Source organism: Anopheles funestus, chromosome 3RL (genome assembly GCF_943734845.2).
Source record: "Anopheles funestus chromosome 3RL, idAnoFuneDA-416_04, whole genome shotgun sequence".
Taxonomy (NCBI): Eukaryota; Metazoa; Arthropoda; class Insecta; order Diptera; family Culicidae; genus Anopheles; species Anopheles funestus.
The window spans coordinates 33,549,248-33,573,352 of record NC_064599.1 but is presented as its reverse complement, the minus strand read 5'-3'; the positions used below and the strand labels follow the sequence as shown (position 1 = coordinate 33,573,352).

Below are 24,105 nucleotides of genomic sequence, written 5' to 3'. Positions count from 1 at the left end.
TGGGATTATTTATGTTTGCTGGTGCGCCTCCCTCCCATACATGTGGCACTCATCACAGGCACATCATCAACCACCGACTTTGACTTAACTTTGACCACAAACACTGAACCAGTCATGCATTCATTCATGCGGTGCCTTTCATTCAAGCACAGCTTTTCAACAACAATGAGTGGCCCATTAACGTCATTGTGCTCATCGGGAAGGGGTGGAATTGAAATGGCGTAAAGAAAGAAGGGAATAAAAACTGAAAAGGAGGAGAGACAAAAAAAACGTGGCAAAGATAGAGCCACTTCACGGCACAAAAGATTGTGGGGACGCACACAAGCACGTGGGACAATGTAGCCGTGGGTAACACCACGAGACGAAGCCATTTCCTATTATTTTCTAACCAACATCCTTTATTGTGTTCCCGTTTTTTCCCTTTTTTGGCTTTCCCTTACTATGGCTCGTGCATTTGGTGACTGCTGGAATGGTGTGGCTACCATTCTTTAGCCCTGCTTTAGCTTATGCTCTTATTTTAGCGTAATTTTAGAACCAGTAATCTGGCCCAAGTGTGGCCACGTTCGCGAATGCAAACGAGCGTGTTTTTTTTGCTTAAAATTTTGCAAAATTGCACTACATAAATTTTATAGAATGCATCTACGATGGGGTATGCTAAAGGACGTGAGCCCAAAGGTATATAATTTGCACGTGTTTTTTTGTATATTTTTTGTCATTATGTCATAGGAAACTTTTTGACGATTTATTGAATACTAAATTAGCTGAGCTAAAGTGTGTAAAACTTATTTTTTAATTATGAAGGCACCATTGCACATTGGACATTTGGCAGGATAAATGTAAAAAGAATAAAAATTAAAATTAATTAACAGTCAATCAAACATAAAATTTCTGACAACGAAGATGCTATGCATAAGATTAAAGAGAAAAATTAAATAAATATGTATTTTCATGCAAATTTTAACACTAGAACTACCGGACCAGTCATTTTGACTGGAACGCTTCATTTTCATCCCATAATTTTTTAGGGTTAAACAATTCTAAGGTAGGCGAAACATGAGTTTCACATATATATTCTATAGTACGATCTGCGATAAACAATAAAATATACTCCAACTCTTCGAAATTGTTTAAAAAGTAACCACAAACGAAAAACGCTTAAAACGCTTGGTAGTTCTAGTGTTAAAAAATGGTAACAAGTACCAGGCGTCTCCATAAGTGATAAATCTTATTATTGCATATTTTTAATAAATTATTTCAACAAAACGTCTCGTGGAAGATCGTTTGTACAAAATTTAAATTTATAAACCTCTCTCATTACATTGTTAAATGTGTTTCGTGACAAATTGTAATCGAATATTGTGTTGAAATCCTTAACAACTTGGTTTTTGAAAGGATTTTTTTTCGTAGGTTTTTTGTGTGGTGCGTTATACTTAAACGGCAAAAGAGCATGTAGAAATTTTGAATAACGACTAATAATTAATAGCTATTGACTGTTTTCGCAAAACTTTTAATTTATGTTATTTCAATCATAAAAAAAGAGTTTCACTTTGTTTCATATTGATCAAAAAGAGTTTCACTATAACGATGAAACTATCATTATTGTATTGTACTTGGAATTGTTTTCAATTATTTGAAAAGTGAATAGTGCACATAAAACTCTGGAATTTTGATTACCTGGCAGCGGTATATCTCTAAAAAATTCCAAAAATACAAAATTATTAAGCACCACCAGGTTTTATGAACCAGAACTAAACATCAAATGTTTTTCACTATCATTGTTCATGGTTACTGCCTGTAATAAACTCCAAACGTGATTTTCCAAAGAAAAATCATTTATTCCAGCCTTTGTTCAAAAACTCCGCCACTATGCTTTGGCGACAAGCCACTACATAATAATCTTTGTTTATTTAACTACACCCTCCACATACAGATACATTATTGATTGCAGTGCAGTGCATTGCAACATAAAAAAATTGTTTTTAGTTTTGTCCCGTTTACAGGTGCTAAAATAGACGTTAAAAAGTAATTTTATCGATTTTTCTTTCCCATTTTTCATCGTCACATTGCAGGAACGGATAGATCAGACAAAAAATGGATTTTGCTCGTTGATTGATCGCTGGCAGCTGATCATAGCTATTGCACACTTGCGTAATAGTGAAGTGACATATGCAAATATGTGTATTTTTAATTGCACTGGAAACGTAGCGACATTAATCCAAACTGCACAAAACAAAAAAGACTTCCACCCATTACTGATACTATTTCGCTTCTGGTGGCAAGTAATTTGTGTTGGATTAAATATCAACCAGAAAGTAAATATCAACATTTCTTTTACAAAAAAAAGCACACATGCACACAAACTCGTTTTGTGAGCAATAAATGCAATGAATAAATTCCAACCTAACGAACAGTAACGGTACGAACAGTAGTGTGTTGCTTTATTTCTTTGCACATTTTTAAATACTGAGATTTATTTTACGTTAAAAAAACCCGTTCTCAATAAAAACAAAAGCTATCAAAGCTATTAAAAATCGTTCGAAATGGGTCATTTAGTTTACTGTGCACATCGCCAATATCAGTCCTCTTGGTAGGGTAATTTCTACCAAAAACTGTCGAAACAAAACGATGCGATTGACTGTTATCATGGAGCACCAGCACCAACACTAAAACAGCACCAGAAAAAAAATCTCTCTCTAGAAGAGAAAATGTTGAAGGAAAAGTCAAAATACACAACAAATGGAAACATTCGCCATGGGTCAAAAAGTGAGTACAGTTAATTAATTTTCCACCCTTACCCCGGATACGATAGAACGCTCACTAATACACACTTGTGCCAGAAGTGTAGGGGCAATAAATTGAAGGACTATTTTCTTCAAACCAAAACCAATTTCCCTAGGTCCCGGGAACCAAATTCAGAGAATGGTAACCCATGCTTTTTTGGGGGAAATTGGGGACATTTTCTGGGGCACAGAGAGAGAGCAAAGCGACTATTCATGCCGCTGGGAATTGATTGCATGCAGCACTGCCGTCCCCGTTTGCGATATTATGCTAAGCTTGTTTTATTTTCATTTCACAGTTTATGCCAGTGTTGCTGTGAGTGAACACTGAGTACGGTGGACTCAAGTGGGAGGAGGGTGCTAATTGTTTTCACCACACTGCATTGACCGGCTCTAAATTGCGTTTCCTATTCACCTTTTGGCCCTTTTGGGCTGAAGAACGTGACGATGCTGTTTACGCTTCTTGTCGTTTTGTTTTTTTTGCCAACACCTACCTACCAAAAACCGTCCATCTGGTGTAGTAGGATGTAAAGCAAGAATTAATGAATGTGATGAGAGAAAATAATAAAAAAAATAGAAAACACAAATTCAACGCACCTTTAGTAATGGTACCGTGTGGGAAAATGGTGTCATTCGCGATGGAAAATCAGAATTTTGTGGTGCGTAGATTGTTTTAAACGCTCTGCTTTATCGCTTTCGGTGGAGATTTATTTAAATACACACCCAGCAAGAGAATAAAAAAAAAACGTTACAGAAATGTGATAATGATTAGTATTAGAGTACAACATTAAAGGTATAATTAAGAGCTACAGCCATTTGTCTTTTGCAGCAGAAAAAGTAATCATGGTGAGATTTTCGTTTTTTTTTCCTCATCATTTGTTTGTGCTTTTGAAGGTGAACCTTAGCGTTCCTTCCTTCAAAGCTGTTCGTGTGGAAATTTATCGTCTATGAGATCAGTTCCATGAAAATGTACCGTCGTCATCATTGTGTTTACAGAACGATGGATGCCAACCAAAAAAAAACGGAACGATCTGCTCTAGGTAATGGAAATAGAAAGGTATAATTTGGCACTGGCATATTATTTGGCATAAATGTTTGACCGGGCAGGTTTAGAAAACTGCTTCACACAGCAGCTGGGTAAATGGGTAAATAATGATAGTCAAAAACAGGCTACGAAGCAAAGCTATGATTCATTACGGAAGACTGAGACTGCTCGAGGAATGAGGTTAAATACTTACATACGTGGAACGGGTTTGGTGAAAACCAACTACAACACGCTGGGCCCAGAAAGCCCAAGGCGTTGTACTTGTTACGTATTTTTACGAAATGTTCTTCCTGTTATTGCGTACGACATTGGCAAGCAACGGATGTTGAGGACACTTTTTGGGGGGTAGTAAAGTTAACTTTTGCTTTTTCTTCGGAATCATTACAAACAAGGATTATTATCGTAGCAATTGCTACTCTTCTTAACTTTTGCTACATAAGGAAGCAAAAACCAAAAAAAAAAAATCTACGAAAGTTTAACTTTGGTTACGGTCGACGAAACGCATGGACTGAAATGGACAGTTCGCCTGAAGGGGAAATACTACATTCACCACAAATCCCCTTGTATGGTCGAAACGCAACGACAGCAAAACAACTTTTACCCTACCCTGAATGTATCCATCGTTACAGTGCCATTAAAGCCACTGGACCACAAGTGCCTTGTGGGTTTTAAAGGAAAAAAGGATCTTGTGCTTTGTGAGCCATCATTAGCTACAGTGAGCAACAGAGTTAAATGAAACTATAGAAAATATTGAATCTCATTTTTATCGAACATTTTAAGTTGTGGGTTACTTCTTGTTACAGATACTCATTGGTTATCATCTTCTAGGATCGTTCAGAGTGTCACCAAGTTGCACTTTGTTTGACTTAATACCTAACATCCAATCGGGCAACTTCCAGCTTGTTGGTGCCCATGTATGACAGACATTGTACCAGTCCGATCTTATGATGTGATGTTGTTCCTATGGCACCTTGGACTGTGGCATGGACATTGCCTTGACGTATCCATGCATTATGATACTTGACATTGACATAAATATTTGATTTGATATTTGATCCATTAATTACCTCATTGTTTATAAATAGAGAACATTCAACGTCTAGCATGGTTTTTGTTCCCTTTTTTGTCCATTTGCTATGCTGCCATATCTATAAATAATGATATATCTATTTATAAATAATGATGGTGATGATAAGCCCCACCTCATACCTCCACATAGGTTTGAGAAAGATGAACAAATCTTTAAAATATTTTAACTCTAATACATGTTTTTAATATCCATGGTAAAAAAAAACAAAAAACTGGTCGATAACTGGTGGTATCAAGGAACACTTCACGGTACCCTACAAATTCCCTACACTTTCAACAATGAAACTTCTACAGCACAGTTCCCTAGTGGGCGTTAAAGTGGTCTCCTGGGTACCATTCAGAGGGTAACGGTCTACCAACCTTCAAGACACAGTATTTCTCAGACACCAACATGCTGTAAGGTACTACCTTTGGGAACAGGAGAAGCTGATTGGGAGAGAAGAAAGCTTACAACATCCATATATGAAGATTGCAGTGACCTTGCTAGAATACGTGCAAGGGCGGTCCGGTGGTGTATGTGACAAACGACGCCAGTTCTAAACGGCAGAACCGGGGATCCAATCCCCGTCTGGACCAAGCCCCCGTAGCAAAGACTGACTATCCGACTACGCGGTAAAAATATGTCTTGTAAGCCAGACATGCCCGGCGTGACCTTAGAGGTCGTTAAGCCAAGAAGAACGAAGGCATCCCTTGAATGTCCACTTCTATGCTTATATATTTTTTTAATATTACTTATGGAAAAAATTATGTACTTATCATCATCAGCGAGATCGTGCTTATTACAACTGCAGGTACACTTAATTGAGTATCACGGGATGACTACATACTACATAGATAAATTACATAGAGCTCACATTACATTGTTTCATATAATCGGCACTAGTGATAGGTAAATTCTCAATTTTCCCGGAGCCGTAGTAAGCAAGGCTGGATGGTTGGAAAATCAATTTAAGAGGTTTTAAAAACAGTTCAACTAACTGCGGCCGGCCATTAACCGAAGTTGAATCCGGAGTTAAAATTGGAGATTACGCCGGAGTTAACTTTGGATGCAACACCGGAGTATTCCGGAACCAACTCCGGAGTATTCGTAGTCAACTCCGCAGTAATTCGGAGTCAAAACTCCGGAGTAATTCGGAGTCAACTCCAGATTTCTCCCGGAATTGAATCCGGTTTTTATACGTCGGAGTAGGAGTAGATTCCACTCCGGAGTTCCCACCATCCGACACATCCTCGTTTGACTTAGTAAAAGTTACTCGCATTTTTGATTTCTCCTGGCATCCTGTTGTACGTTTGGATGGCCTTAAAAAATAGAGAGTTTCTAGCTCTTTGGGTAATCAAGTACGCAATTCTTGGTGCCATTCGTGTGCAGTATCGATGAACGTCAGAACCATTCACTATTCTTTCTCCCAAAAAACCCTGGCAATATTCCTTTTAAATCTGAGGATCGGTGTGCGACTTGGGACCAGTTCTCAGCAAAAACATTGCCATGACGTGCATGTTGTGAGTACATAAAAGCACCTGAGCTCCAACAAGTTCTTTTACTACGTCAGTGTGTCAATAAGTTTCTGAAAAAGTGCGGTTAGTGCAGTCAAGTGTCAAGTCAACAGTTATGTTAGTCAAGTGTAAATTCCTCAACAAGTCTACAAACGCGTTTAGTCCGGTCAGTGCGTCAACAAATGCAGTCGATCGCACGAAATTAGCTTTCATCCTACGGAAATGACTTGATTACTTCATGCTTTCATCAGCATTCTCCAGTATTCACTCTTTACATTTCATCAAAGAAATTCAATGAACACAGCAAAATGAAAACGTTAAGAGCTTTAGCATGAAGAATCCTCACAACTAACTTATACTTCTTGTATGCGATTTTACATCATCAATAAATGTAAATTAAATAAAAAATCAGGACTACACAAAAAAGCTCTTCATTGTAAACTCAGTCACCATTAATAATAATAAGTACTTGAAGCAATCGTTACACTTTAACGCAGGTTATGAGCCATGTCGCTTTATTGACCTTCTGCTAATAGAATTGCCGCTAGCCGGCGATTGGATGAGCAAACAATTTGGCCATTTACGACAATTACGACAACCGAGAATAATAGCACCTTTACCGCCGTGCCGTAAGTACAGGTTGTGGTTGCACTTTTAAGAGAATTACTTCTGTGCCATTTCATCACCCCAAGAGTGTCCGGCCAACGGCGTATTACCAGCACAAAACCAAACGATCCCTCTCTCCCCACGATCGCCAACCACGGAACGCAACCCAGCAATATGGGCGGTGGACAAATCTCCGGTGTCCTTTTTCACGTTTTCCAAACCGTACCGAAAGGAGCGAACTTTTCAAATTACAATATTAAAGTTTGAACAGCACCGAAATGACATTTTCCGTCCCGTTGCGCCGTATCAGCAGCAACACAGAGCAGTGAGATGGAGGACACTGTGTGTGTGTGTGGTTTTGTTTTTTTTTATTCGCCACTTTTTCAATCTCGGCACCAAAGCCAATACCACGGCTCTAGCATTATGTGTAACCCTCCGAAGTGTCCTTCTTCGTCGCAAGGAATTGGAGTGGATAATATTCTTAAGAGATTTGTTGTTGGCACTTCTTTTGGAGGATCGATTGTAACGTGATGTAGAAGTTGGTTTTGCTGTGTGTGGTGCGTTCTGTGACGTACGTAGTTGTGTAAGATTGGATCGAAATTCCACGAATACTTTAGAACAAAGAATGTCATTATCTATCAGCTGGGAAGGAATTTGTACTTCGAATGTTGTGAGGATCGTAGGAAGTCCTACGCGAAAACACCAGGACATATAAGGCTAAATGCTATATATCAACTATGAGTTGTGTAATATTTAAGCATCGTATGTTCACTTTCTTAGCTTTTCGAAATTGTTTTGCTACTTTGGAAATAAATTATAGACAAACAAATAATAATAACTTTCTAACTCGAATTTATGTCGTTTTTGCTACATAAAATTAAAATTGTTTTAAAAAATTGTATCATAAGGTTCTTTTCGTTGCTTTGTTGCGCTAGTGTAGTTCTGCTGATTTAAGTATAACAGTTTTGTATGACAGTATCAACGAATTGTGTGCGAAGAGTTTTTATTCCTTTTTTGATGAAGAAATTTCCATTATAGGAGCATGCTAATGTTTATTTTATTTTTTTTTTATAAAAAGTTATTTAACAAATTGTTAAAATTTTTCAGAAACTAAAAATTATATTTTGTTTAAAATTTCAGAAACAAATTAATTATGTTTTTCCGAATATTCCAAATATAAAACGAACCAAATGTTTGAAAGAAATCTGTTCCAGTAATGGCTTTTAAAAAAGAAATTTTTAATTCATCATTAAATACACTCCCCATAAAGCTACTTCTATCCGCGTATAGTTTCGGTGTTAATAGATCCAACACTGAAAAATTAACGCCCAGATAAAGTTTTTTACAAATTTTCATCTACACTCTTCATCAACATCCAGTTTAATGAATTGCTAGAAGTTAAGGTGACATAAATATTCACACCAGTCCGGATGAGTGTAGGCTTGGGCAGAAAAAGGGGCTGCGATAAAACCTGCTACGCCAACAATGAGCTTTCAATTTGAAAAATGAACAAGTGCGAAAACTTGAAGCCGTGTAAGTAAATTCATACCACGTGATGACAGTTTTTGGATCACTTTCGTACCCTGCGTACGTACCCGGCGGGTAAAGTCCATCACTCACGTGCTACCGAGAGTGTGGTGGTGGGGTTTTCATATGAGAAACTCGAGGGGTAGTTTAAAATCCTGGCACCGGGGTTCGTTATTTATTTGCTACTTTAACGAAGGAAATTTTCACTCCCGCTTCACCCTACCGCTGCACCGGTACCGGTTTCGGGCAGGCAGGCTGGTCCGTTGAAAAGCAGGAAAAACTTCCCTAGTACCCTTAAAAAGTGTGCTCGTATGGTTTTGTGAATTGAGCCACACTGTGTTGCTGGTGGAGGGATGCAATGAGCTCGTTACAAAGAGGTGAAAACTTTGCCAAACTTGCCTCGTTCGCACAACAAATATGAAGTGCCATCAATCTAACCACCAACCGACCGAACCGACCTACACTGCTGCTACTTCATACACACACACACGAGAAAGAAGGAGAGAGAGAGAGAAAGAAAGAGATAAAGCAAAAGCTGGTAAAATATATGAAAAAGGGGAAGGAAAAAAGAGATTCCAAATAATCGCCTCCAGTAGAGTCGCCGCCACCAAGCGGTAAGAGAAAAGGTGCGTTTTTGAGGAATGCAAGAAAAGCTCTCAAAGTGCTATTAATTTCGGCTTCAACGGTGCCTTACGCTGTAAAGGCAGTAAGCAGTAACTATACCACCATCGTCAGAACATTCAAAGTAGAATTATCCAAAAGAACAGAACGAATGAGGTGCTGCAGTGGAGCAAAACAAAGTCATGCTATTCATTTTGCTGTTCTGTTTTTAACATGCCGTTCGGTGGAATGGACTGCCAAAAATGGTTCAAGCTTTTTGAAACTGGCACTCATTTTCAATTTTACCCTGCAAGTGTTCAGTGTACTTCTGATCTCATTTATTTCTACAACCAAAAAAGGCGCGCGAAGTCTTTTGACTGCAAAAGTAATTTTGGGAGCAACAATTCCACAAAAAAGCTTGAAATTGCAACAAACTCCAAACTGTTACTTCTTTGGGAGCTGTGGATCTTATTAATTTTTTTTGTCAACTGAATAGAGAAAACTCTTGTCCCCCCATCGCAATAAAAAAAGCTCTCACAAACATCTACACCCCATCTGTTTCCCTGTGTCTAGTAGTGATGGGAACTCCGGAGTGGATTCATGAATCCACAACCGGAGTATACTCCGAAGTAGTTACTCCGGATTAATCTGGATTTAGCTCCGGAGTAACTCCGGAATATCTCCGGATTTAACTCCGGATTTGACTATGTACCAGTAACTCCGGAGTTACTACTACGGAGTAATCACTGCGGAGTTACTACTACGGAGTAATCACTGCGGAGTAACTCTGGATTAATCCGGATTTATTGCCGGAGTAACTCCGGAGTTGACTCCGGAATGTCTCGGTGCCGGATTACTTCGACTCCGGGAAAATTGAAGATTTACCCATCACTAGTGTCTACTATCAACGGCAATGAGTACCCTTCCTAGAGCTACTGATCTCCCTGTTACGATAATCTTCCGATGTGTCCTCAAGAACGGGGAGGGAAAAAACCTTTTCGGAGGCTTCCGGGAAGTGATTACGTAGCGGACCCCCCTGCCCATTACGGTCCGTGAATATTATTTGCCAAGTGAACTTCCCATGGTAAAACGTGACCAGACTCAGGAAAGCGTTCAGGAAGACTTGGCCGTGATTGCCCATTTGTGATTGTTCGCATGGGTCTCGGCACCAGAGTGTGTGTGTATGTGTGGTCCAGCACGGCAATACGCTTAATGAGAAATGCAGACAAACATCAGTATCCGATGCAGCAAAACCCGGTACGATGTTCAGCCGGGCCGGCCGGTTCGGCTTTAGGCGTGGATTTTTTGCGGAAGGGGAAAAAGTGATTTCAATCGTTCGTTCGATTGTCTTCCGATTGTGGGTAAGCTGCGTAGCATAAAAAGCTATACCTTTTTACTCGCTAACAATTGCTGCCACGGGCACATTTGGCGGTAAAACTTTTGATCCCCAAAAACGCTCGTTTGTGTACCGTCCGGTTGTGGTGTGACGCAACAAAAACTGCACACGGGAAAGCTTCGTGTCTTGTGCTCATTGCCTGCGGCTCGCTTTTGTTTTGCGGCAAAACACCCCGCAAAGGTCGCGCTGAAGTGTTGCGTGACAAAAACAGGAGACGTGGTTACGTTCCACGTGATCCGGGCGAAAGCTTTTATCCGGCAAACGGTGCGAATCCAAACCCTGTCCGGAACCGGAAACTCCATCATTCACGGCTAAATCAACATCCGCGTGACAATTTCATGCTTCCGGTTTGATGAAAATTAACTACCTCGCACCGTTGGATCTATAAAGTATCGTCTTTGCAGTCGTTCCTCTTCTACGGTGTTTGAATAAAACATTTTTTTTTTTTTGCTACCGTGTCTCGTCAACATTTCAAAAGGCAAACCATTTAATTTCCTGCACCGATGAGAAGAACGCGGCTGTGGCTCGCGTCACCATCGAATGTGTGATAAATGGAAGGAAAATGTAAATACCATCCGTGGCAATTGGGATGGTTTTTTTCTTTTTTGCTACACTACACCCACAAGCCAGAGAGTGACATTTTGTCACGATTTCCATTTCACCTACCGAAGCGTCGACCCTTACAATAGATGGGGTTTTTTATTTGATTCTTCATTGCCCGCACAAGCCGGCGGAGGGGAACCATTCTGCGTCTCGTATTTGCTCGATACGACTTCGTCAGGACTCCGTCCCATCCACCTTCCACCTTTAAATGCTGAGCCAAAGTGAGACAGTTATGTAATTGAAATCAACAAGCTTCCAAACGCAACTCGGCGCTACGCCACAATTTCTGTTTGACATTGCTACAGCATCCCGATACAGTGCCGTGACAGCCCTTTTGCCACTGAAACGGAAAGGGATAGAGGGAGGCTAAGGCAAAAGGAAGAAAGGAAGAAAAAACATGCGTTCGCATGATGTTGCATGTCTCGAAGCACTTATTTTTGGGGTCGGTTTCTTTTCTATTTTATTTCTTTCCCGAGTCGGTAAAAGGAAACAAGGAAACCGAAGGTACGTAAAAGCAATAGAAACACGAAAGAAAATCAAGATGACGAATCATGTACTTGTGGGTAAAGAAACTGCGTCCAAATGAAAGTTCTGTGTGGTGCGAAGGTGTACGCAAAAGGAAAATTCTTCATGAAATGGACAGAAATAATGGTCATCTGTGCTGTGGTTGCAAGACTTAACCGCAAAAGAACAAGAAATAGAAAAGGAAAGCGAACACTAGCGAAAAAAAAAAAAACAGATAAACAACACACAAAATCTTGCCAGCTAAGCTTTTACGGTGGTTTTCCTTTTGGTAAAAAAAAAGACAAAACGACAATCTTCAGCGCGGGACAGATTTATCGAATTAATCTACGCCCAAGCTCTGGTGCTTGGCGAAGAAGCTGCTTGTGATGAATTAGACAAGCTACAGCATATTGGATGTGCTACAGATGAGTAGCTTATTATTTGTCCGACTGGTTAGTGAAACGACATTCCAACCTTCCTGTCTGATTGTGGTGTATGAATAACTGCCATGATGCCACTTCAGCTCGTTTTGCTAATTCTATTTGCCCTTCCCAACCCAATGCGCTAATGGAACGGTTTGGTTTGTTATCCTTTTGCATGTGTGTAGTGCGCAATAAATCGTTGCTTTAAAGCAAATAAAATAAATTTATTTCATATCCATTTAATGAAAATCGTCGGCCATAATTCTGGCCTTTGGTTTGGTACACGTCCAACAAGCAGGTACCGCCCTTTTCTTCATCAACATTCTTCAAAGCTATGCCACACAATCTTGCGTAATGTCTTATGCGTAACCAATGCAATGCAGCTGCTCCGGTAAACGTACAGAGCCTCGGAGCCAAACACACACAAGCCAAGGTTTGGCGTGGCAAGGATTTCTGCAAGGAATGACACAAGAAATATTTGAAATATTTGTACCTTTAGGACTGGGAAGGACTTGTGTATGGCTCCTCAGTTGCCCCACCGGTGGGTGTTTTACCGTACACATGCGTAACTGGACCCGTGTGTGAGTGTGGCGCAATAAAGAGCATATAAAATTGGCCATTACGGTATTACGTTACATGCAGCACGTAGCGGCAACGACACCATCAACGTGAGGTTTGCAACGCAATCTGCTTGATGCTGTGAGTGAAGCAACATAAAGCATAGAATTAATGAAAGTCGGAACGTGTATACGTTTTTGGGTGATGACATTTCCAGGGGTCCAGCATTGGTTCGTTGTACGGTGTGAGCAAATAAGATTAAAAAAATATTTTTTTTTTATAAAACAATACTGCATTGTGATGCGTAGGTCAACTTTTACTGTCCGTATGGATATTGTAATAAATACAGTGCTGGTTAGTGAAGTATGATCACAGCATAAATTGAGTATTTTGTGATCTTAGTAGTAAAATAATCAACAAAATGGCGAAAAGGGGGTCTGACCAGCATAATATTAACATAGACGTAGGTTCTGCCCAGTGGTGTATATGATAAACGGCGCCTGTTCTACACAAAAGGACCTGGTATAAAATCTCATCCTCGTAGCAAGGACTGACTATCCGGTTACATGTGGTAAAAATAAGTCTAGTAAGCCAAAAATGGCCGTCGGGACCTTAGAGGTCGTTAAGGCAAGAAGAAGAAGACATTATAATGATTACAGGGATTTAAGGGTGATAAATTTAGAACCGTTTCTAGATTCTTTTAAGGTTGAAGTGGAATATGGTATAGATGTGAAAATCTTCCAGCTTTTGTCGAGCTTTTTTATCCTATACACAATTGCAAAATATTCCAAAAAGAGCTTTATGTAAGATGAGAATCGTACAGAACCAAATACAGTCTGAGTGCGATCCAACAGGTGAGAAGGATTCTACATTTCCATCCTCAACAAATTCCAGTTTAACTTGAAAATACTAAATAAATGATTTCGAATTTTCCATTTGTTCTCTTGTAAATATTGTAAATAAAGATCCAATTGTCCATTTTGTTTGACAAGTGACAAAATAAGCCCTTGATCTTGGATTTAGTTTAAGTCGTTCTAGAATGTGTCAAGGTAGAAGGACATTTTCCTCCTCTTTTTGAATTATACCAAACTGAAAACGAAAATGTTCGTTTATTTTGATGCATTTTAAATTAATCCTTAGAATAATTCATGCAATTCAATTTTGTTTTACAGATTTTTAATTTTTTTGTTTTGCTTGGTTAGAACAGCCTAGCCGTATCAAGACTTGTTTTACCACGTAGCAGGATAGTCAGTCCTTGCTATGGGGGAACGATCTTGATGGGATTTGATACCCAGTCCTGCCGTGTGGACCGGCGCCATTTATCACATACACCAACGGGCCGGCACGATAGAGATTTTTAATTAACAAATAGACTTACTTCAATGACCCACACTGTAAAACAGTCGTATCTTCTCGATGTGATACTATTGCTAATGGTGTTTTACACGATCCTTACACGCTCGTACCGTTGATAATTAAATGCAGCGAATAGGTAGTCCACCCACCGTACCGGTACGCAATGTGTGCTAATAACTAAAGCTGCTGCTAGGAAAATAGCACCATTTGCACCATAGAGAAAGATGAGATTTGGTGTGAGTCTCGGTTCACACTCGCAAAACCCACATCAGCGCACGATACGCACGATAGCATCACACTTGTGCAACCGTAATTACCGTTGCGACCAATGCAATGCTGCAAAGACTTTAGGCTGTGGTGCTATTTAATCGTTGCCTCCCCCCTCGGCCTTTTCCAGATTGAAATGGTTACGACACGGGAGTTTATTTGCACCCCCTCACACATGTCCACAATCCAAGAATGGCCACTTCTATGCCCGGTGATTACATACGCCCTTGTGCTAGGAGGTTCTAGGGTTTTTTGTTGTTGTCATTTAATGCTACTTACCGACCACTTTCAGCTCTAAAAATATTGACGTTGGTGGGTGTGTTGACACCTGACATTCGTACAAACCGGCGTCCCGATCCTGCACGAACTTTATCTGCAGCGTCCAGTCCTGTGCGTTCCGGGGGAGTGAGAAACATGAAACAGGAAAAAAAAACATCAAAACACATGTTAGTGATAGGTTCCAAATGGACACGCTCACATTCGTCGTGTGCACTAAAAAACCCTAACAAAAAAAAGAAAAGAGCCTTTTTTCTTCCTCCCACTGAAGGTGAAAAACAAAACAACACACTCGCACACATTAGCTACACAACAACAACAACGAAAAAAACAGAAACAAAACAATAAACAACACGACACAAGTGCAATTGGCAAACCTCTGAATTTTGCAGGTGGGTAGCACTAAATCTTTCATCGCTGCTGTACGTCGTCAAGCCAACGGTGAGTAGATGATAGTCCTTTCGCCGGATCCAAGACACCTATGGGTTGTTGCAAACGATAGGGAGGCAAAACCACCGGGTAACGACGGGAAGTGAAGAATCATAAAAAGAAAGAAGAAAACAACGCACACATTCATTCACATTGCTATATGCAAAAAGGGGCCATTTTGTGTTGCCTACACAACACACGCTGTTGCTGGACGAACTTTCCCCGGAAATGATAAATGCGTGCTGTGACTGGTTTATTGCTAAACGATGAACAAACTTTTACAACGATTTCTTGCTTGGTTTAATTCCACAGTTTGCTGCGGTCAACATTAAACAGTGCCCAGCATAGTCTGGTTTTTGGCGTTTTTTGGGGTGGAAGCTACATTTCCGGAAATTTGCGGTTTAATGCTTGGTTCCTTTTTGCTAACTCCTTGCAACCAAAGCTGGGCAAGCTTTGCGGGGGACCTTTTTTTATTCGTATTTTCGTACGTCAAGAGTTGTAGAAATTGAGTATCATTTGCTTGAATTTTATTACCACCATGTTTGGTACAGTACCTTCGTACCCTTCCATTCATGCAACTATTTGTGCACGGAAAACAAATTACATTGCGCAGGCAGTATCATCGTATAAGGCGCACAAAACGTGCACCAGCCGAAAATTGTACATGAAGCGTACCATGTTTATTACGAGCAGGGAATGTGCTGGATGCACCGTAACGCGCGCGTGTACAATGCACGTATGCACCACGTGAAAGCCGTGCTATATGGTAGTGGTGGTGAACAAAAAAAAAAGACAATAGATCACCTGCTGGGTAGCGATAAGAAGCGGCAGAAGGTTACGGATGAAGATGGTCGTTTTGGCTTTGGCTATAGCTGGGTTTGTGGTTCTCATACTCGGGGACTGCTCATACCGCGGAACACCACCAGAATGGAGCTGTGATGCTGTTGGTGGTGCTAGACGGAAATGGTGACTTTGCCGGGAGCTTCATCCTGTTATGCATTCCCGAGTGAAACAGCGAGTGAATGAGAATGAATTTGAGAAAAGTTTTGCAATTACACTCGCCCCGTTCTGTTGAAGTGTTTGATGAATACTCGAACAGAGGATTCGCTAGAAGAATCCGAACGGAAAGCCAGACATCTCGCTATGGTTGGGCTGTGTCAACGGATGGAAAAACGACACCAAACAACAAAAAAAAGAAAACTCGTGCACCAATCAATGTTAGTGTGTTTGTGTGTCATGTCGGTGCAACATGATTTTTAGAATCGTTGCACAATTTGACGAATGGTTTGCAAAGCTCATTCTTTCACTACACTGGTCACTGGATTCTGGTGCAGAGATTTGCTAAATTTCACTCAAATACTCGTAAATCACAGTTTTCTTTTTTTTTTGTTTTTTTTTATTTGTCCGGACACTTTTCTGCACCATCTCAATCGTATACCCGTCAGTATCAATACATGCAACGCTGAAAAGCTCAACTCCGGCATTCGGGTCTTTTGTCTTTTCTGATGCAACGAGTTGCAAGCAGGTAGTGATGGGAGCTACGGAGCGGAATCATGAACTCGTTCCAACTATGGAGCTAAAAAACTGAAGTCGATTCGAATTCTATATCGACTTCGGCGTTGATTCCGGTATGTTTATTTCGATGTTGGCTCCGCAGCTTATCGAATGAATTTTTCCCAATTTGCATCAGGTTTTCGGGTAATTTTCCTCAGATTTTCTTTTAATTTCCACACATTTTTGCACAATTTTCCAACGAATTTTACAGTAGATTTCCACTAGTTTTTGAATAGTGGGATTATTCGAAAATATTATTAGAATTTTCTAAAGTTTTCCTCGACATTCTGGTTTTTTCAACGTATTTTCCGTAGTTTTCCTCGACATTCTGGTTTTTTCATCGATATTTTCCATAGTTTTCTTCGACATTTTGGTTTTTTTATCGGTATTTTCCATAGTTTTTAATTGATATAATTAAAGCAGCTTGCCAAATGTTTTCGAGTAGGTTTGCAAATAGTTTTCATAAAGGCTTGGCTTGTCGGCATTTTCCACGAGCTTTCTATAATTCATATCCCCTAGTTCCGGTTTTCTATGTTCATTAATTTCGTTTGTATTGTTCCAGTATTTTTATAAATTGAACCTGTTTCACCTTATGGTTATCAACTATTTGATTTTGGAATGTTTGTCATAAAATCATTTAAAAAATCGTTGAATCGACTGGTTTATATAAGCGTTTGCTTCATGTAAATCCAAAAAACTTGCCGAAGAGAAGTGCTCAAGTCTTCTAAAGCTAAAGGAGTTGACTCCGGAATGTCTCGGAGTTGGATTACTTCGAGTTCGGAAAAATTTCGATTTTACCCCTCACTAAACGCAACACCGTTACCATGTTCGCTTTCCGTTGCTTGCAAATCCCTGTCCCGTGGATGGACAGTTGGAATGTTTTATTTATTCATGCGCTATTCGGCAAACGGATCATGGTGCAGTTGCAGATGATCGCTCACAGCAACGAGCAAGCAGCTTACTGCACTGTATTATTCTGTTTGACGGAACACAATGAAGAGCGACTTGTGTGTGTGTGTGTGCTATTCGTTACTTTTAAGAATGAAGTGGCCCTTCACGGTTTGCAAAAGGACAATAATCATTGATGTGCACTGAACGTTTCATTCGGGGTTGATTGGAAAACGTTAACGAGGCTACTGTTGATTGAAGGAGTTTAATGGGTCATTGTTGTGTAATTGCTGCTACAAGCAGTATTCAGAACAACTTTTCTTTCTCGTAAATTTGTGTCTACTTTTAAGGTTTGTATGTGTTTCTCACTTTAAGCGATATTTTATAGGATTGAAGGATATGTAACCGTTTACATTTAACAAAGATTAATGTTTTGTGTGACTTTTTTTAGCATGGAAGCCAGCAAGCAACCACACTTTGCTTGGTGGCTCATCTTCCGAAACCGAGCTGCCTAAAGGGGGCTCTTTGTGATGGAAATATTACCTGGGATAGTAGGCTATTAGCATAATAAATAGTACACGGCGTAAGAAACCATCAATCCGCAGCCGGATTTACTCATCCCCATGCTCGTGATGCAACGTTGCTTTAACGTCGCCGGATCAACATTCTTCGACCGTCACAGATTTCGCTCAGGGCACTCAGGGAGTGATGTGCCGTTTCTTTCTGCAAATCGATGGCACTTTAAACATTCATGCTTTCTTCCGCATCTCAGACTGCTTCGGTTTGCAGAAGTGAGCGATGCAAGGTGAAGGCGTTCGTCCATCGTTCGTTACGGCGAAAGCGTAACGTAAATCCTAGTTTATTACACGTGAGAAGAGCAAGCGAGAATTAGCATTCCAGTCACGAACACGAAGCACCACCGGGTCCAGAGGATGTTCGGCAAATGTTATCTAGCGCCTGGACCCGGTTCCACTAAACTTCTACCGATCACAATTTCAGTAATGACCCATTTTCGATCATTTGATGGTTTGTTTGAGACTTCAGCCCGCTGACGGTTGACGACTGCGACTGTTGGTTCGGCCGGTATGGCTATTGGGTATTGGGCAATTTGGTAGATTTAATCCATAGAAACGATGCCACCAGATCTTGCGGCAATTTGCTATTTTTCATACAATTACCGATCGTTTCTTCAATCGTAAAAGTCTTGTTATTAAATTAAACGACGCGCTTACACAACGAAAATACTATTCGTGGAAAACTGAATCTTCAATACATTAAATACATTAATACAACTTGAAGAAGTATATCGACTACAGGTTGTATAGTGTGAAAGATTAATTTCCACAATTTCCACACTCTTCCGAAAGTGTAGTACGTTGTTTAAATCTAGAGTTGGATGAATTTGATTCAGATTTATGAATCTGAATAAGTCGTAGAATTAAATCAAATAATTCCTTGTGGAACATTAAGACAATTTCGAAAATAAATAATATTGTTGGTAAACATATTTCTATACGAATTTTGCTTACACAATTTGCACGTATCACATCAATTGTCCTCCCTGTGTCGGAGTATCGGAATGCAAAAAAAAAAACAAGAATCGAAATTTGATTCGAAAGTAACTCTCCAGCCAAACCATCAAGTGCCGATCCGATATGTAGTGTGCCAGTCGAGTGTACAACTTCCCACAGTCCTTCATACCGTCCGTGTGGCAAATGCTGCCCCTTCACAACACAAACCCCGGAAATGGATCCCATTTGTAACAGGCAATCGGGCCAGTGTCAAACCGCTTCACTTACCACACCCTCGCCGATATGATGAATCCGGCAGGGTACGTGTGCCGTGCTGCCTATCTGCGACGTCACCAGGGTGTAGTTCTCCGTCCCGAACTGCATCGGCATTTTGTAGTACTTGAGCAGCTCCTCACTGTCGCTGCCCTGTTCGAAGTAGTTCGATAGTCCCGGACCGCCCGACTCGCCACTCTCACCTGCCCCATTCGTACCCTCACCGGTACTGCCGCTTCCGCCCCCGCCCCGGTGGCCGTAGGTTTGTTTATCGAGTGAGTTTGCGTTGCCGCCCGTACCACTCTTGTCCGGTGTGTGGGGCGAAAGCAGGAAAAATGCTGTCCTGAGTAACATATCGCTGCGGTCGATCAACGATGCCATTCCTGCGAGAACGAGAAGTGTAAACAGGTGCCATTAGTGAAAAAAGTTGCAAACACAACTTTTCTATCGGTGAAAACACTTGTTTAACAAATGCTGTTACACGGAATGTTCGTGCATTCGTCAGTGCGGAACGTTTGAATTGGAACGAAAATATAATACGAATGCAAAATTTAATTTATCTATTTCGGTGAAACATGAGCACAAAACACGGTGAGAATAAGTGTTTGGCGTGTTAATAAGTGATTATTAAAAAATTTAAAAAAATGATATTCTACTAAATGGAGGACAATCTGTGCTGACAATAGGACAGAAGCCGTCATACGTCATTGGAAATAAAAAATTAAATAAAGTTATATAACGAAACAAAAATTAGAGAAGTCATGAATGATGAAATATATTTATACATTTATGAAAAAAAAATATTTTTTGGTATTATATTAAGAATATCAAGATTATTTATGATCAAAAAATTAAAAAAATTCATCCTACGCCATAAAAGAATAGTAATGGAGACGCCCAGTACTTTACGCAAAAAATGTTTTACAAAGGTCTAGCGGCGTGTTTACATGATTCTTTTTAAGTATTTTTTGTGAAAATATAATCGCAATTTTCGCGCATATAATGTATGACATTTTTCTTTTGTGTTATATCAAGATTATCACGATCGCAATAAATAAAAATAAAGAATAGTAATGGAGACGCCCAGTACTTTATGCAAAAAATACTTTACAAAGGTCTACTGATGTGTTTAGATGACTCACGTTAAGTATTTTTTGTGAAAATAAGATTGCACTTTTATTTTAGCAGTTACTTTACATTAGACATGGATTATAGTGATAAATGGTCATAATTTGGATGTTTTCCGGTTTGTGAAAGTAGATACCATTTTGAATTCTGATCCCGCTTGCTTCCCACTATTTGCGATGTGGCTTTTTTGTCCAAATTATATTTTATACAAAATATTTTTAATTTGTATTATATTAATATTATCTAGATCGCAATAAACAAAATTGATGCTACGCCGCAAAAGAATAAAAATGGAGACGCCCAGTACTTTATGCAAAAAATACTTTACAAAGGTCTAGTGATGTGTTTAGATGACTCACGTTAAGTATTTTTTGTGAAAATAAGATTTTAGTTTTATTTTAACAGTTACTGTGTATTAGACATGGATTACAGTGTTGAATGGTCATAATTACGATGCTTTCCGAACCATTTTGTGTTCAGATACCCTTTGCTTCCCACTGGCCTTTTTGTCCAATATTTAGTATGATTTAATTGAAAAAAGAATACCAGCAAAGGGAAATTAATATTACAATCCTGACATTAATCGATCGGGTTTAGATTGTCGTCCCACACGCAGTAAAAGCAGGCCAACTATTAACATTCGTTGTTGAAGATGTTTTCCTCGGAATGATGGAAAAGCCGTCAAAATGCGCGATCAATCAAGCTGAAAAATTTGGGCGGAAAGAAAACTTCCTACTTAGCGAAACAAAATACACAGCACATCTTTCAACCAGACAATAAATCAGACTATATTTAGAATTTTTGCTGCCATAAATATTAAAACTGAAATGATTTCGAAAATGTTTTTAACTACGTTTGCTTGCATCAATCTCGCACAAATAACCATGCTAATGGAGGCAAATTATATCTCTTGTGTGTGTAGGTATATTCCTCTTTTTGTCTAAGTTGACAGTTTTGTGACACACAAGGTAATTAGGCGCAACTGCCTAATATGCAAAAGTAGATCGAGGAAAAAGAAAGTAAGAGCGAGGAAAAAGAGAGGAACAAATTTTCTAGGATGTAGATGAGCTTAGCATTGCGTGAAACTAATTCATCTTCCCGTTTTTTTCTTTGCTGCGCGTGACGTATGACGGTCGGTGATATGCCAGCAAAATTGGCTAGCATTATTAACTTTTGGCGAGCTCGTTCATTTTAAGCGGATGAAAAATCACCCTCTCGCCAAGACGCGCCAAAAAGCCGTAAGAAATGGAACACACCGAAGCCGTTTTGCTTTGCGTATGCGTACCGAATGTGTGCTTCGGCGGAACTGATCACGAAAGTTCGAGTTGATGGGAAATGCGTTGAAGGTGATATAATTTAAGCATATTTGAGAAGGAGAGGACAGAAAGAGGGTGAAAATGGTGTGAAGGGGGGAGAGACAAACACAAATGTCTTCCAAAATAGAAAATATGCGTACAGTGCGACACTGAGGACAAGGACAAAATCAGCGAATAGCAGCTTTAGTTGCTGCACCGTTTGTTGCACACAGCCATTTGACGGAGGGAACAACGCTCGTACCGAGTTCGTCCGGTAAAATGTACAGCTACAATTTATTGCTTTACAGTCAATTAACTTCAAGCTGGCATTCCGTACCTTTTTTTTGTTGTTGCAGAGGTTTAGACACTAGGCAGAAGCAGAGGCAATGGCAGTTGGTAGCGATGGAAAGGAATGGACATATGTATTTTCTCCCTTCTTATTATGGTTAGAGGAAACGCCTTTCTTAAGCAGCATGCATGATGCTTCTTCTTTGGCCGCAAGTGGAATGCCGGAAATGTGTGTGTGTATGGGTATTTTTTGTTGCTGCTTCTTCTGGTTTTGTTTCACTGGGGATGAAGCGCGTGTGGGCATGTGCGCACCAGAATATGTGGAAAACAAATATAAATTGTTGGTCGGATGTGGATCAGCGAGTTGGTATGTGAGTTATCGTTTTGTGTGAAGCAGTAGTGAGCTAAGCTGTGCACTATACGGTACATAGCTGCACGTCCACAGCAAAAACCCGTCTCGAGGTTCGCCTCCCACCACCCCAGATCGGGGGCGGAGGATCCTATAATCGTCTTCGTGACACCATTTTTCACATTTATCCCACCGCTCGCTTGGAAGGTCGGGTTGGTCGAGGGGCGATATCTTGCGGGCGGATCCCCCACCCCCCTGGACCGATCTTTGCTGCATCCGATCTCTGGTTGGCTTTCGTCTTTGTGTTCGAATCGACCCCAAAAACCTAGGGTGGTAGGGTATCCGGAAAAGAGCTTATAATTTATTCCCCTGCTCGAGCAGCAACATTTCATGCATAATATGTGTTCGTGTGTACACACTATATCGTTACGTGTGTAACGAGGGTGGCAAAATCAGCTTTTACGGGGGCTTTTTTATTGCTAACCACAGCAAACGTACGTATAATGGATTGACGCGACCAGTGGAAGGAAAAGGCACAGAAAGCAGTTAGCAGAAGTGGCACTTCACAAGTGGATGTAGAATAATTGTTGGGCAAAACCATTTCCAAACGCAATACCAAACTGCAAAACCCACATACCACTGTTTGGGGTGCTGAAGGAATTGAAAAAGTCAACGCACATCCTATGCAAAAGGCGAAAATGTAAGGATCTCCGTTCTCTGTGACTGACGGCCGACACAGACCAATTGTGGAGCTTCTCGATGATACTTCCAGTCACGTGATATGCTGCTGATATGGCTGCAAAACTGATACCAACGGGGGTGGGGTGGGAGAGAGCGATCGGTTTGTATGCAAAGTGCGTCCTTAAAGGGCCAGCTGCCCATCTCGGCAGTCGGGCGCAGATGAATTGTTGATATTTGATAAACAAATCGCAAAAGCCCCTTCCGGGTGAACGTACGTAGCGATCAAAAATAAATTTAATCGATATCAATCGAGACCGTACCTTTCCGATTATGCTCAGGGGGGAAGGAGGATCCTTCCGCAAATAGATCCAAATAGACTCGGGTCCATCAGAGCGTTTGGCCCTTTTGCCGTCTGCCAAGAGAGCAGCAGGGAATCGAAAAGGGAAGATGGAGCGGGGAATGAAACGACAAGACGATGGACAAGCGGTAAACATGTTTGTTAATGGATTGTATAATGGATGCAATAGGTTTTGCAGGTTATGTAAACTATTCCGTGTAATTGATTTCAACGGCTTGTGGCCATTCCAAGTCTACAAACCAGATTCCGTACCGAAATGGTTGTACCGTTTCTGTTTTATCTTGATGGCATCTGGAATATAGAATTTAATAGCCATTCTCTGACTGAATGTCATAATACATTCGTTAGAAGGAATTTGTGCTTTATATATTCATGAGCTACATCAGCAGCGTTATACAACGCATGGAGCATAAATTGTAATGCTCAATGTCTTTATGATATGTTGTTAATTTACCATTTTATTGTTATTAGAATGTATTGTATACATTGAAAAATTGCGTACGTTAACGTTGTACAATGCTCTCTCTCTTTCTACCACAAACAAAAGGAAAAATGTGCCCCAAAGAATCTGACTAAATCGCTTCTACCTTCACAATTTTTAGCTTCCCCGTAAAACCCCCCAAAAGCAATGGTACAAATCAATAGATGGTTTAAAAAACGTTAGATTTAGGGGTTTTTTCCATCCCTCTTTCAATTTTGGATGATTGGGTTTTATCAAACCCGATCGAATCATGGCTCTGTGTACCTGTGGGCGGTTTTTCATAATCTCCTGCAACACACAAAACCATTTTACCATTTTGACCACTTTTCCCCCGCCGGAGGATATGTGCG

The 24,105-nt window shown here is 40.2% G+C and overlaps 1 protein-coding gene across 4 annotated transcripts in view; it reads right to left on the bottom strand.

Annotated features, from left to right (window-relative positions):
- LOC125767852 (uncharacterized) overlaps positions 1 to 24,105 on the bottom strand; it is a 56,930-nt gene that overhangs the window by 11,459 nt on the left and 21,366 nt on the right. For 3 of the 4 annotated variants that reach the window (XM_049434777.1, XM_049434779.1, XM_049434780.1), the window contains exons 3-5: positions 19,191 to 19,558; positions 14,898 to 14,999; positions 14,524 to 14,632 (exon numbers count right to left, since the gene is read on the bottom strand). In XM_049434777.1, the coding sequence (XP_049290734.1) occupies positions 14,524 to 14,632; positions 14,898 to 14,999; positions 19,191 to 19,558 (579 nt within the window). The remainder of the gene's footprint in view (positions 1 to 14,523; positions 14,633 to 14,897; positions 15,000 to 19,190; positions 19,559 to 24,105) is intronic. The other variant, XM_049434781.1, reaches the window with a different exon arrangement.